General features: G+C 39.8%; 1 protein-coding gene across 2 annotated transcripts in view; it reads left to right on the top strand.

The window, feature by feature from the left end:
• BEND7 (BEN domain containing 7) overlaps positions 1-13,469 on the top strand; it is an 80,639-nt gene that overhangs the window by 42,813 nt on the left and 24,357 nt on the right. For both annotated transcript variants that reach the window (XM_058532440.1, XM_058532441.1), the window contains one exon: positions 299-524. In XM_058532440.1, the coding sequence (XP_058388423.1) occupies positions 299-524 (226 nt within the window). The remainder of the gene's footprint in view (positions 1-298; positions 525-13,469) is intronic.

Below are 13,469 nucleotides of genomic sequence, written 5' to 3'. Positions count from 1 at the left end.
TAATTTCGTGATTATCCAGCTTTCTCTTGACTATTTCTAAGGACAAGGATGTTTTTTCAGTATACTCCTTTCTATTGCTTTTGACAAGAGTTAGTATTGGAATGAGAACGTCTTGTTTTGTGAATTATAACTAGCAATTGGTTTTGTAAATTGCAAATACTGGCACACAAAGCCGGGACTGTGTGGTTTGCAGGATATGGACATTGCAATAGCTAGTGATGTTTTTTTGTTGCACATATGCCCAAAGTCAAATGCTTCAAATGTTGCTTTTAATGAAATATTTATGTTCTTTTGGTAGCCAGAAGTGCAACTTGCTGAAGGCTTTGATGTGTTTATGCCTAAATCTCAGCTGGACTCTATATTGTCAAACTACACTCGCTCAGGAAGCCTTCTGTTTAGAAAACTGGTGTGTGCATTTTTTGATGACAAGACTTTGGCTAACTCCTTACCCAATGGGAAGAGGAAAAGAGGACTCAATGACAACCGGAAAGGACTAGACCAAAATATTGTGGGTGCAATAAAAGGTTGGTCTGCATCATTTCATTTTATATAAGGGTTCTTTGTTAAGCTTTGCCTTCATTCCATAAAGATGCAGCTAGAATTGTAGTCAACTAACTAGAGGCTAATTTAATTTGCCATTGGCCACTTACCCACTGGCATGGCTTTTGGGTGTGAGCTCTGTAACTCACCACCCCAACTGCCACTAGAATTTGGTATTTCAAGGTGATGTTAATTTGTTAAAATCATAGTTTAAGAGCCAGTTTGATCTGCTGCAGGACAAAAATAAGTTTTTTCTTAATAGACTTTAAAAATGAAGATATTTTTCCTCTCAGTAATTTCTAACTAAGAATTTCACCAAAATATGATTTCTGCTTACATTTTTAGTTGTAAATAAGAATTGAGCTATGATGCTTTTTTGAAAATAAAGTAAAACAGTTCTCTCCAAAGTTCAGAAGTCACTTTACCAGGACATTACTTCTACAGATGTTTTAAATGTAAGTGAACCCACATCCTGTGCATCCGCACACATCCCTGGCGTACCTGCTCCCTCTGGTTTGGTGACATGGGGTCATGCCAGTCACATGCAAAGAAGACCATGGGTCTCTTCCCTTTAACACCTGTGAACATGTGTCTGAATTCTGCTATGTTACATTAGCCCTGCAGGTGTATATATGAGTAGATCTTCATTTATGTCCAGTTTTACATCCTACACCTATTTCTTAATTTTAAAATGCCCTTATTTAGGACTCTGATAAAAATGTAATTTTAGGTAATAAAAGTATTTAAATGTTATTTTCAAAAAGAATGGAAATTAATTCTCTAATCTAAACACAGCTACCATGACAATGAAATTTTGGATGAGGCGTTAATTTGCACTAGAATCCCTGATGAGGATGTTCGTCACTGCCTCAGTTCCTGCCTTGTTTGGCTCGAGGACTGGGACTGGACGCGGAGAACTGTCCCCGCCCCTGTTCCCCATTATCTTGCAAGATAGTAAATGAATTTAATAGTGCTTAAAGAATACTTGGGAACCCACAATTAACTTTATAAAATAATACAATTTCTAAATAGAGTTAGCAAGTACCAGACACCCTTGGTTCGTGGCCAGAAGGACATAAGCCTTCATTAACAGAAAATTTCTCATTCTCCCACAGAATTTTTTCACTTAAAGTGACAGTTGAGTTGCATTAAATAAGAAAAGCTACAGAGGTATCACAACTGTGCTGTTTCTCAAAAGAATGATTCAGCCTGCAGTGACACTAAAAACAAAATTAGAGAATTTGAAAAATGGTCCATGATGTAACTAGGACTTGCTGAAGTGAAGAAGGGTCTCATTTCGATTTAATATGGCTGGGGCCTTCTGGAAACATGAAGGTCAAGGCTGATGCTGCTTTTTATCGCTGAAGCTTTTAAACACACTGAAATGTAGCCAGGAGTAGTTTTAATTTTCCTTTTTTCATGACAGTATATTAAGATTATGAAAGTGTTTGGAAATTGGGGAACCATAAATGACCATGTTCCATTTTAATGACAGTAGGAGAGTTACCCTAATAATAGAGGGTAATTAAATATATTATTACAAGTAAACTGATGTGGGTTAATTCTACCATTTTCAATCTAGACTGGATATCATACGACATCCAGAGAAAGTGTATTACAAATAGAATTAGAGAACACACTTAATTTCCTTCATGGCCCTACTCTTTAGCTAGAAGTAAATATGGCAGTGAGGCTTCTGCTCCTAATACATAATAAAGCAGATTATTCAAATTAAAGAACTTAAATTTTCCATGCACTTCTTTTATTGTTGAATTAAATCTGGCATTAAAATTCTTTTTAGAGCAACAAAATAACCTTAAAACAGACAGAAATCCACCCTTGAGCCACCAACAACCTAAGTCAACAAATATTGTATATTCACTTGTTTCCTTTAGTGTGTATTCATAGACATATTTTTTTTTTTTTTTTTTTTTTTTCTTGTGAGGAGATCAGCCCTGTGCTAACATCCGCCAATCCTCCTCTTTTTTTGCTGAGGAAGACGGCCCTGGGCTAACATCTGTGCCCATCTTCCTCCACTTTATATGGGACGCCGCCACAGCATGGCTTGCCAAGCAGTGCGTCGGTGCACGCCCGGGATCCGAACCAGCGAACCCCGGGCCGCCGCAGCGGAGCGCGCGCACTTAACCGCTTGCGCCACCGGGCCGGCCCCTCATAGACATATTTTTGTTTAGATTTTTTTCCTGATTACAAAAATAATACATGCTTGTAAAAAATCCAAACTTATAAATAGCATAGAAAGCTGAAAGGCCTCCATGATCCCACTCTTCAGAGGTTACTGTGTACATCTCTACAATCATTATTCAAAGTATGAAAGTGGCATTAGGTTTGTCTTTCTTATAAGAACATTCTGTTCATACTGGCCAGCCAACATTTTTACCTGATTTATTCTGGTAATTTCTTTTAAGCACCTTGAGGACGCGCTTTGTCTTAAATATTTTTTATTGCCTGTTGCACTTCACCGAGAGCTTTATATATGGTAGGGTTTTCATAAATACACATTGGATGAATGAATAAGCCTAGGTTTTTACTTTTCATCTTGACTTTAGCCTTAATTTGTTGACATAATGGGTCTAGAACTAAACATCCATCCTCAAGTCTTTCACAACTAGTTTAGAATGACCAACATCAAAACATGGTAAATTTCTGCCAATTAATAAAATGCCAATAAAAGCAAAAAAATGGAGACCAAAATTGAATATAAATTTGAATACAGTTCTCTGAAATCCCTAATACTTTTTTCCTTTGCATACCATACTTTCACTCACTACAAGTTTATTAACCCACATATTGCAATATAAAGTGGTTTTTGGAAGAAGCTGTTAATTGAAGGTCTTATAAAATAACTGTATCCAGTTTTTCTTGCTATTGGTAGAAATGAAAAGAGAAATTTCTTTCCCTAACCCAAGTGTTTTGAATCTGAGTAATCTGGGAAAGTGATCAAATGGTTTCTTTCTACATAATAGGGGCAATGCTGCTCCTGTTACTATTGCTATCTACCACGTACTTTGAAAAGATTTTGCAAAGATTAAATATTCAGCTTTTCTTCCTCTGTCTTTTATAGGTTAGTGCACCACTACTGTATTAATTTGAAAAGTTCAACCACCTAGGAATTTACAAAGACTGATTGATTTTATAAAATCTTAGAAGTAAAAATAACAGTGGGGGCTGGATTTTGTTTCAAAGTAATGAGGTTGGTTAAGACAACAGTGGGAAAAAAGATGAATGAAAACCTATAAAATGCTTATAAATAGGAACAGAAATGGGCTGAAAAAGAATAGAGTTTATTGTGGGATTATTAACAAAGCTCTTTGTAGTGATAATTAATATTCCCCATGACAGTGTCTTGAAAATGAAATATAAGCCTCTTTTGTGGACATCACATTTTTCACATATTCTCATCTGATTTATTATGGCTAACGCTTATTGGTAATTCATTAAAAATTCATTTATAGGTATGACCCCAGGTATTGATGATGAAAGGATCTTTAATTAGAAACACCTGGGCACTATGAGTTTCACTCTGGGGAGAAGCAACTTATGGTCTTACTAAGTGGAGTCTTAGGTTTTAGTGCTGGGGATAGTTAGTATCTTGCATTTAATTCAAAATTGATTTTACAGCCAGAACACAGAGTGGAGGTCAGTGCCCAGGTATCCTCTCCTCACTTGATGCTGTACCTGCTGAAGACCATCTGATTCTTGATACCATATACAGGAGACCATTCAGTGTGACTCAGAGTTACCCAAATACTGATATAGTCATTGGATCTCTGAATGCTCTTCAGAAAATAGACGTTGCAGTCAAGCAATTTTTAGAACCTGAGTTAAGATTTTTAAATCTGCTTCATAGTGATTAGTTGAGAAAGTTTTATTACTATCAAACTGGACTAGATTCTTGAATCCTCTTGCATTCAAAGGAAATTACGTCTGCTTATCCAGTGAAAGAACTGGTCAGCTGCTCTTAGTTTCCTCCACGCAGCACAGGCATGCAACACACAGCTGCTTCCCTGGGGCCCAGTCAGTGCTGAGGGTCTGCCAAGGTAGCCACCAGGGATCAGGACATCCCTGGGAGGGAACACTCCTTGGTTGGTTGGTGATACTTGAAAAACTTAACTGTGCTTGTTACAAGATAGAAAGGCTGGCTACATTTGACATCACCTTTCCATCAGCTCTGCTGAGCTGGCCACCGAAATCTCTCATTTCACTCCAGCAACTCTAGAGACTTATAGGATCTATATTTGTTGTTTTAGGATACCTTTATTTTCCATTTTGATTGTACATCATCATTCATTTCCTTGGGATTTAATCAAGAAAAGTGAATAGCTCTTTTCTGTGTGACCTCACAGAGACTTAATTAATTTGGTTGGGGGTGGAATTTACATCTGATTTACTATTTGTTTCTTGATAGTAACTACTGTGTGTTTTTAGACCTCCCTGTAGGAACAAGGCTGAAACATCAGCTTGAATGTGAATACCCCTACAATGTGGATGATTTTATTTCCATTTACAGGAGAGAAAACTGAGGCTATAAGAAATTAAGTAAACTTAGTTAATTTAAACAGCTAGTAAGTGATAGAGCCAGGATTTAACCCAGGCGTCTCTGACTGCAAATCCATCATCTAGCACACTTCATTCCTTCTGTGTGGAGTATTTGAAAAGAAAGAAAGGTGTCCAAACTTTAAATTTCTATCTTAAAATTTAGCATTTTGGATTCTTTATAAATTCCACGAGGAAGGTGACCATACTAATTATTTAAAATGGCCAGTCAGTTGTTGTGAATGCAAAGCATATTCAAAGTGAATTTCTGGGTAAGGTGTTGCTATCCCTCAGTTTAGTTACTAGCTTCAAGGGCACGTCTTCCCTTGAAGACAGTGAGAATCTGTCCCATCGTGCTAGGGAGGAATACAGAAGTGTGATTCCTTCCCTAGGGAAAGAGACGCCTCTGAGACGCTTCCAGTACATAGAACCACAAAGAAAGAGCTTGGAAGTCGCTCTGCATGTAAGCAGTCTTTCAAAATTGTATGTAAATTAAATTCTAGTTGAAGTGTTCGACAAGTGGAACCAATTGATGAATGCTTTAATTCAAGAATCCTCTTGGAAGATGAATAATCATTTGTTAATTTATCTGTTCATATTTTTACATATCAGATCAGCCTAAAACAGGATAGAACTGCATAATATATAACAACAAAATAATATATAACAACTAAATAATTACATCAGATTCATAGCTTCTCTCTCAGCTCTGTTTGTAACTATTACCTTGTTGTTGTAGTTGTTTGTGTTTCCCCACTTGTTATGGAGGCCCAGGGACAGGTGATGTTGATTCTTGGCCTGTCTGTATGTAGAGCCCTGTCTGTTCAACCCCTTGCATAGCAGTTCTCATATTTTAGTATGCCTCAGAATTACCGGAGGTATTGATTCAAAACTCAGATTTCTGGGTCCCATCCTCAGAGATTGATTCAGGAGGCCAAAGGTAGTCTCAGAAATCTGAATTTTGAACAAGCAGCTGCAGGTGACTCTGATGCACGTTGTTTTCAGGCCACTCTTGGAGAAGCAGTGCCATCCGAGCTCCGTTTCTAGCAAGTCATGATCTATATCAGCAGCATACGACAGTCCTCCTGTGGAACTCAGTGTCTTTCCTCTGTTCCTTAAGGGCACCCCATTTTCTGAAGGCTGCCCTACGTCTCTCCTGGAACAAATGAGAAGATAGCATGTGTCAGTGGCCCTCATCCTCTGAACCTCTGGGACTTAAAATGATTTTTTTCTGTTGTGTCACACAAGGGCCCTGGTCTCAGACATGCCTGTAACTCCTCACCAGGACTTCAGTAAATAACCGCCTAGTTTACTGAGTGGAAGAAAGATGTTTCCACACTTCAGCACAACTCTAACCTATGGATCACTAAACAAATGCTGTGTAGTTTTCCGTATGACATTACCATTACAGTCTTGAAGAAAAGGTAGTCTCCATTCTTGGCAAGCTCTCGGCCAGTCTCCTTGATTGCACATTTGAAGCATTTGCACATTTGAAGCATTTGCTCAGCCAGCTTCTTCACCAAACAGTGTGATACAGAAGCCATGGTCTTGGCTGCTTTCCACCACTGGATAAGTCAAGAGAACACCAAAATGTTTACAGCATTTTCACTGACCTCGCAAACGTAAAAATCATCAGCAGGCGTGAAATTTCTGTTAACAACACTCGTGTTTCCTGCCCACCCACTGTGAGCCAGGCACAGGGGACATGAAGATGAGTGAGGCACGGCCCCTGACCTTAAGCAATGTGCAGTCTAGTGGAGCTGCAGACATGCCAACAGTGGGCCATACACAGAACTGCGCTCCAAGATAGAATACAGCCAGTGCCAAGTGCCCATACTGAATGAAGGGAGAAGGCACAGGGGATTGAAACCCCTGTAAGAGAAGGCCTCATAGAACAGGTGACATCTGAACTAGACCTTGAAGGAGGAGAAGTATATCAAATGCGAAGAGAATGGAAAAGGTGAACTACAGAATAAGTCTAATGAAGCTTAAATAAAACATTGGGTGAAAGCCTTTTGCTCCAGAATTGTGTAAAGTCTCTTCTAAGTGGTGGGCCTTGCGTCCTCACCAACCTGTTCACCTTCAAGGGTTTAACTTCATGAATATAAATGCCAGTGAAATGGACTGAAATACACTTTACCCCAACGGGTTTTCAGCCAGAGCTGTGCTTCTTCAAGCCGCCTAGGCCTCATCCCAGACCTAATGAATCAGTATCCTGGGGTGGGGGCCACAGCAAGTCTAAAGACTGTCCTGCTTTGTCACTGGTCTTCCAGAGGCTCAAAAAAGGAATCTGATCTTTCTCAAAATTATAGATCCATCTATTTGCTACATAAGAAGCAAAGGGAAATGTGGAGAAATTTATTAAGAAGAATGTTGTGGCTTTATTGGTCTTTCTTCAGCCTATCACGTAATGGACGGGAGCCATTGCGGATTAACTTGCAAGGATTCAACTCTAACTCCCAGTTACTGAATTCTTAAAAATCCTGCATTTTAACACCACTGTTAGGGTTGACAAAAACAGCCTCCTGTCAAAAGAGATGAGTTTCTGTAGCGCAAACAGGGCCACTACCGCATGACTGTGCATTGCACAAAATTATGGGCACCCTTCCCATGTTGACATTGTTGATTTGTATATTTATTGTGACAGTTTTCTGGCAGATGCAAGTAACATGTCCTGAGAAAGGGGTGCCTCTCTAGTTTGCACAGTAGCCCTGAAAATAGAAAGCAGTGTTTTCTGCACAGCCCATCTCCTTTTTCCTTAAATCCCTGAATTGTTTGGCTGATCTGAGATGCTCACCAGCATCTTTAGGTGATGCCACATTCTCCTATTTTCTTTTCCATTGTAAGGAAGCAGAATTGTATACTGCGTCCAGAATTGGTCAAATTACGTGTCTCATAGCTTTTCTCCTACAGTTGGTGCCAGTAATCTGGCAAATGTTTCAGTTCAATTCCATGAATAGTCATCGACTATCTCACACAAGGTATGCATCAAAAATCTGAGAGACTCAAGAATTGAAATTTGCTCATGTTTCTGCCCTAAAGGTGCATAGGCAAATGATCGTGGGGTATTTGTAATCACTGCAGTGCTATGGACTGATGGTAAGCCCAGAGAAAAACGGAACTGAGGATATATGTCAGCGTCCATTAAGAAAACCTCTTAAAAATCGACAGGACTTCGTTTAAAATTGAAGTGAAAGCTGTTATCAATTTTGGCTGCCTTTAAGACCTCTCTTATAAGAAGAAGCATGGCTGCACGTATCCTGTTAAAAGCACCCTTAGAAGAGAGAGATGCTGCCTCTTGGAATTAGTCGGGTCTTCCCTTCCCTGCTCCCTCGAGTCAGTGTCTTCTGTTACATGGACTGTGTTTGCAGGTTCTTCTTGCGTCTGGCTCTTGGTTAAATTTGACGCCTCTCCATGGCCAGCTCCTGGTATTTCTCAGAACCTTAGCACCCCCTCATCAACTCTCTCCCTTTGATCACAGAATAAATCCCATATCGGTTATTTTAAGTACATCCCTCCCCACACCTCTTCATCACCGTGCACACTATTTTGAATCAGCTTAGCCAGGTACAGCTCAGTGGGGCAAATCCTAATTAGAAATGTGGACAGAAGCCAGGAGCAAATGAGATGGTTGACAGTGAGGACTGAGACCTGCAGGGCATCCCACCCTAATTGCAGGGCTCGAGCCTGTCCTGGCCTCTTTCTGAAGAGGCAGGTGTGGTCCTTATTACCTGCGCAGCACATCACCTGAAGGGTGGCATGGGGCTTCTAACACTAACACCCCCTTGCAGCAGGCCTTCAACATTATTTTGACAGAGGCTTCAACATTCTCCTACTTTCCAAGTTTGAAAGCTCAGAATCACCTTCAGTGCCTTTTTTTCCTGTGCCACTAATCCCGCCTAATAACGCGACCCTGTCACTTCTTTTCCTCCTTCCTCTTTCCTTCATTGCTCTTCAGCTTCTCAGACGCCATCCTAGTCCAGCCATGCATCACCTCGTCCTTGGAGTTCTACAAAAAACGTTTTTTATTTCTTTTTTTTTGAGATATAATTGGCATGTGACATTATTAGCTTCAGGTGTACAACATAATGATTCAATATTTGTATGTATTGTGAAATGACCACACAGTCAGTCTAGTTAACATCTATCACCATAAAAAACTCTTTAAATATCCTCCCTGCCCCTCATTTTCCACTTCCACTTCATACTGTATACTAACAGCAAAGTAACACCTGTAAGACAAAATTTCATGACGTTTTGTTATCTAACTCCTCTTTGGCCATTAAGTCAAGTCTAAACTGACGTTTTCCAGACTTCCCACACCTTGATTTCTCTCTGCTTGCAGCGACATTTCCCAGCGGCCCTGCCAGGTGAGCAGCCCAGCGTTGACACTATCCCTCAAGCATCTCAGACTCATTCTGGACTTTGAGTCATGCTGTGTTCCTCAGGGCTACCATGCTCTTCTCTCTTTGCAGACAAGTCCAACTCATTCTTCAGGGTCCAGCCCAAGTCTCATCACCTCTACCATGAGACTTTCTCCAGGTGCCCTAGCCCATGTTGACTTCCCGTTTCTCTAAATTCCCATAGCATATTTCACCTTTCTATCGTGGAGCAATACATCTTAACCCTTTGCTTTGCTACTGGTGGTTCATTGGAGGGTGACTATATTATTTATTGCCCAAACTGGGACACTTTTGAGAGTAAAAATGGTACTGTTAATAATTTCACCGGGAAAACAGGCATTTTGAACTGTCCTGGGCAAATTAGAATATTTGGTGATTTTTTTGTTTGGACATCTTGTCTTGGCAACAAGACTATACGCTCCTATAGGGCAGAGACCATGTTCTGTATTTGCTTTGCATATTCCTTGGCACATGAAACAGTGCCTGCCACTCATATAACTAATGATCTATAAATACAGGAAGAAAGGAAAGAGGAATGGAGGGAATCAGGCAGTCAATGTATCTTCACTGAAAAAGGTCCGTTCTTAAAAATCAAAACGCAACTTCGCTACATTGGATGTATGCAGGGCATGAATAACAGGATAAGTACACAACTTCTCCATGACAAGTTGGAAAAGGGCAGCTGAAGTTCAAGAAGGCAGGATAAAATGTTTGAAGATCAGAAGAAACAACAGCAACAGACAGATCAGGTGGTGCACAGCAATCCAGGATGGTATAAATCTTGCCAACCAAAAACATGGAGGTGATCCTGAATACAAAACCCAATCTGTATTCAGTGGGGGCTCTGAAAACATTGATTATCATTAAATATCAAAGAGTATCCTCCATGATATGCAATATGGAAGGTGTAGTTGGTCACACTCCATTCATACCAGAGAGAAATCATCTTCAAAAGGTAAAGTATAATTACTTTATTGTGAGATTTTAATTTGAATAAATCCAATAATGGAATCCATAAACAGGCTAAATGGGCCATTTCCTGTTTCTTCCATCTTGAGACTTTTTTTTTTTTTTTTTTTTTTTTGCTGAGGAAGATTCACCCCGAGCTAACATCTGTTGCCAATCTTCCTCTTTTTGCTTGAGGAAGATTTGCCCTAAGCTAACATCTGTGTCAATCTTCCTCTGTTTTTATGTGGGTCACCACCACAGTGTGGCTACAGATGAGTGGTGTAGGTCCGCGCCTGGGAACCAAACCCAGGCTGCTGAAGTGGAGCATGCCAAACTTAACCACTAGGCTGCGGGGTCAGCCCCTTGAGACTTCTTAATACATCAGTATACTTATCCATCCACATGTTCTTTTAGGATTCAGCATCATAACAACTTGGTGCCTCAAAGAGAGAGTATCAAAGAAAAGTTTGAGAACTTTTTTATTGTCAGCCTCAGAACATGAGCCCAAAATTTTCTAGAGCCAATCTCAATTAGAAGGGAGTTGCCACCATTTAAAAATGACAGAAAATAAAATGCTAGCTCTGAGGCATCAGCCCTGTCCTAACGCCTAGCATCTTCAACCTGATGTCAACTACACAACAGCCACAGGTATAAGGTGGCAGGGATGGGGTGAGTGTATTGATCTGATGACCTGATCCTCTTAGGCGAGACCGCCAGCACCACCATTGCTCTCCCAGCTCATCCCTCTTGTTCTTCCAACTTGACCATCTCTGAAGTTGGGTGGTTGTGAGGACTAGGATGATACCTGAACTTCCTGAATGTGTCATAACTTATTCTGGTACTGTGGGTATTACTTCCAGACTTACTGGCTAGTGGGTGAACTCAGTACCTCGTGGAATAACTTCGGAAGTTCATATGCCAAGAAACTCTCGCTTTAAAAACTGGGAGAAAAACCCAGTACTTTCTCTCCATTCGTTTATATAAAGACCAGATAAACACAGAAGCAGTCTGAGAAGCAGTCCCTGGGCAAAGGGAGTATTATGTGCATGCGGTTTTATGCCACTTGCCTAACTGTTTGAGCTGATGATTCTCAATCTTTTAAATTTTGTTTGACTTGAGCCTCACTTCCTGATCTGTGAAATAAATGAGTTATACTATTTCCAAGATGCTTTTTATGAGTCTGTGATTTTGAAACATTTCTCTTTGCCAAAAAAGGGGTAAATAGTAAAACACCATTACATCAAAGCCGATTATGACCCAGATCTTAATATTTAGCAGATATAATTTATTCCCTTGAAATACACCAAACATGTTAAACAAACATGTGTTGTAGCACAGCCAGCCAAAAGACAGTGTTAATCATATTTCCCACTAACCCTATTATCAATGAGCTCTGCTGAGGGCTTTCTTAAATCGAAGTAAATTAAAATTAACTTTGTTTAATTTGAGAAACCACTAAAGGCACTTGCTTTTAGACAGAGAGGCCATTGTAGCAAATACTGAATACAGGAAGACAAGGGATATTGTTCTCTTCCTCCAGACTACTCTGGCCTCAGATCGTTGAGAATCGCTGAGATTAAACGATATTGTTCAAACCTCAAAGTCCCACCAGTTAGGGGATAATGAAAGGAGCATTGTGGGATGTGGATTTACTCTTGACTCCGCCATTTAAGGTCTTGAAATATTACCTTCTCTTGGAAAAAAAAAAGTTTGGCTTGGCTAATTTTTCAAGTCTCTTCCAGTTTAGACGTTGTATGGTTCAGTAATTTTCGTCCATATTCTCAGAAGTAAACCCATAGAATTAGATAAATATGACTGGGAACCAATTTTATGGATATCTAGGGCCCTTTTCATTACAACAACCAACTGAAAGTTACAGCCCCATCCAAGGATCAGCACTAAGGAACGAAGTGTTCAGTGGTCATTGTGGTCAGCTTCTACCTGACTTGACCAGCTGACTGCCCTGTAGTCTCCTGCGTACATAATTCAGTCGGATATTCTGGTTTCATCAATAAATACATTCTTGTTTGCATTACTGTATTTTCTTGACTTTTAATTTAAAGATTTCATTTTTAGGTGCGTTAGTTGATGAACTATGTGCTAAAGCTTATTATTAAATCAAATTTGAAATAAACTTCAAGGCTCAGTATATTTCAAGATCTGTGGCTTTTTACTGAAGAAATTCTTACTTCAGTTCTTTCAAGTCAAGTCACAGACGGGAGAAAAAGAGTCTCTCAGATTTTTCTTTCACAAACCATGCATTTCTGCTCCCTATTATGTGCAGCAATGAACGCGAGAGCTGTGATCTCTGACCTAGTCTAGATGATCACTAGATGTCGTTCTTTAAGAACCACTGGTTAACGAACTCAGGGAGGCCTTGTCTGAGAAGGTCACATTTCAGCTGCGACCTGGAGGCTGGTGGACTCGTGTCTTCACCCTGTCACTCCCAGCAGGCCAATCATCAAGTCTTCTCCTAGCTCTCTGTTAAAGATAGCTTCTGGTGCTTCTCCCAAGAGAGAGAGTATGTAAGGAGTATACTTGAGATCAGTATTGACATTTTCACAGCATCATCCTAGGAGAATTAGAATTTCTGATTTGTTTGTAGACTGATTGAAAATGACATTTGTCCCTGTTAGCGGTAGTCTTTAGGTCAGAAGTGGAAATGATTGTATTCCTCTTCATCTTGAATGTATTGAAGACATTTTCCAAGATTCATTTTCTCTCTGCCTTACCATTGAGATTTAAATCAGATGTTATATTTACTTCATACCCCTTGCTCCTTTATTTGTTTTCTTTAGGAATCAGAATGTTCTTCCATCTTCCATACCCTTTCTCTTTCTCTTCTCCCTCCTGCTCCAGAGTAACCTGAAGTTGGTGTGAATCTTTGCCATTCATGTTTTTCTATTTTACTGCTTAACTGTGTCCATAAATCACACTATTGTTTGTGAATTTACACATCTACATACGCAGCCTCATGTACTTTTGCCACTTTGTGTCCTTTTTTCCAGATTTATCCGTATCAAT

This window comes from Diceros bicornis, chromosome 36, assembly GCF_020826845.1.
Source record: "Diceros bicornis minor isolate mBicDic1 chromosome 36, mDicBic1.mat.cur, whole genome shotgun sequence".
Lineage (NCBI taxonomy): Eukaryota > Metazoa > Chordata > Mammalia > Perissodactyla > Rhinocerotidae > Diceros > Diceros bicornis.
Note: the sequence above shows the minus strand (reverse complement) of the source record. Positions and strands in the feature narration are given on the sequence as shown.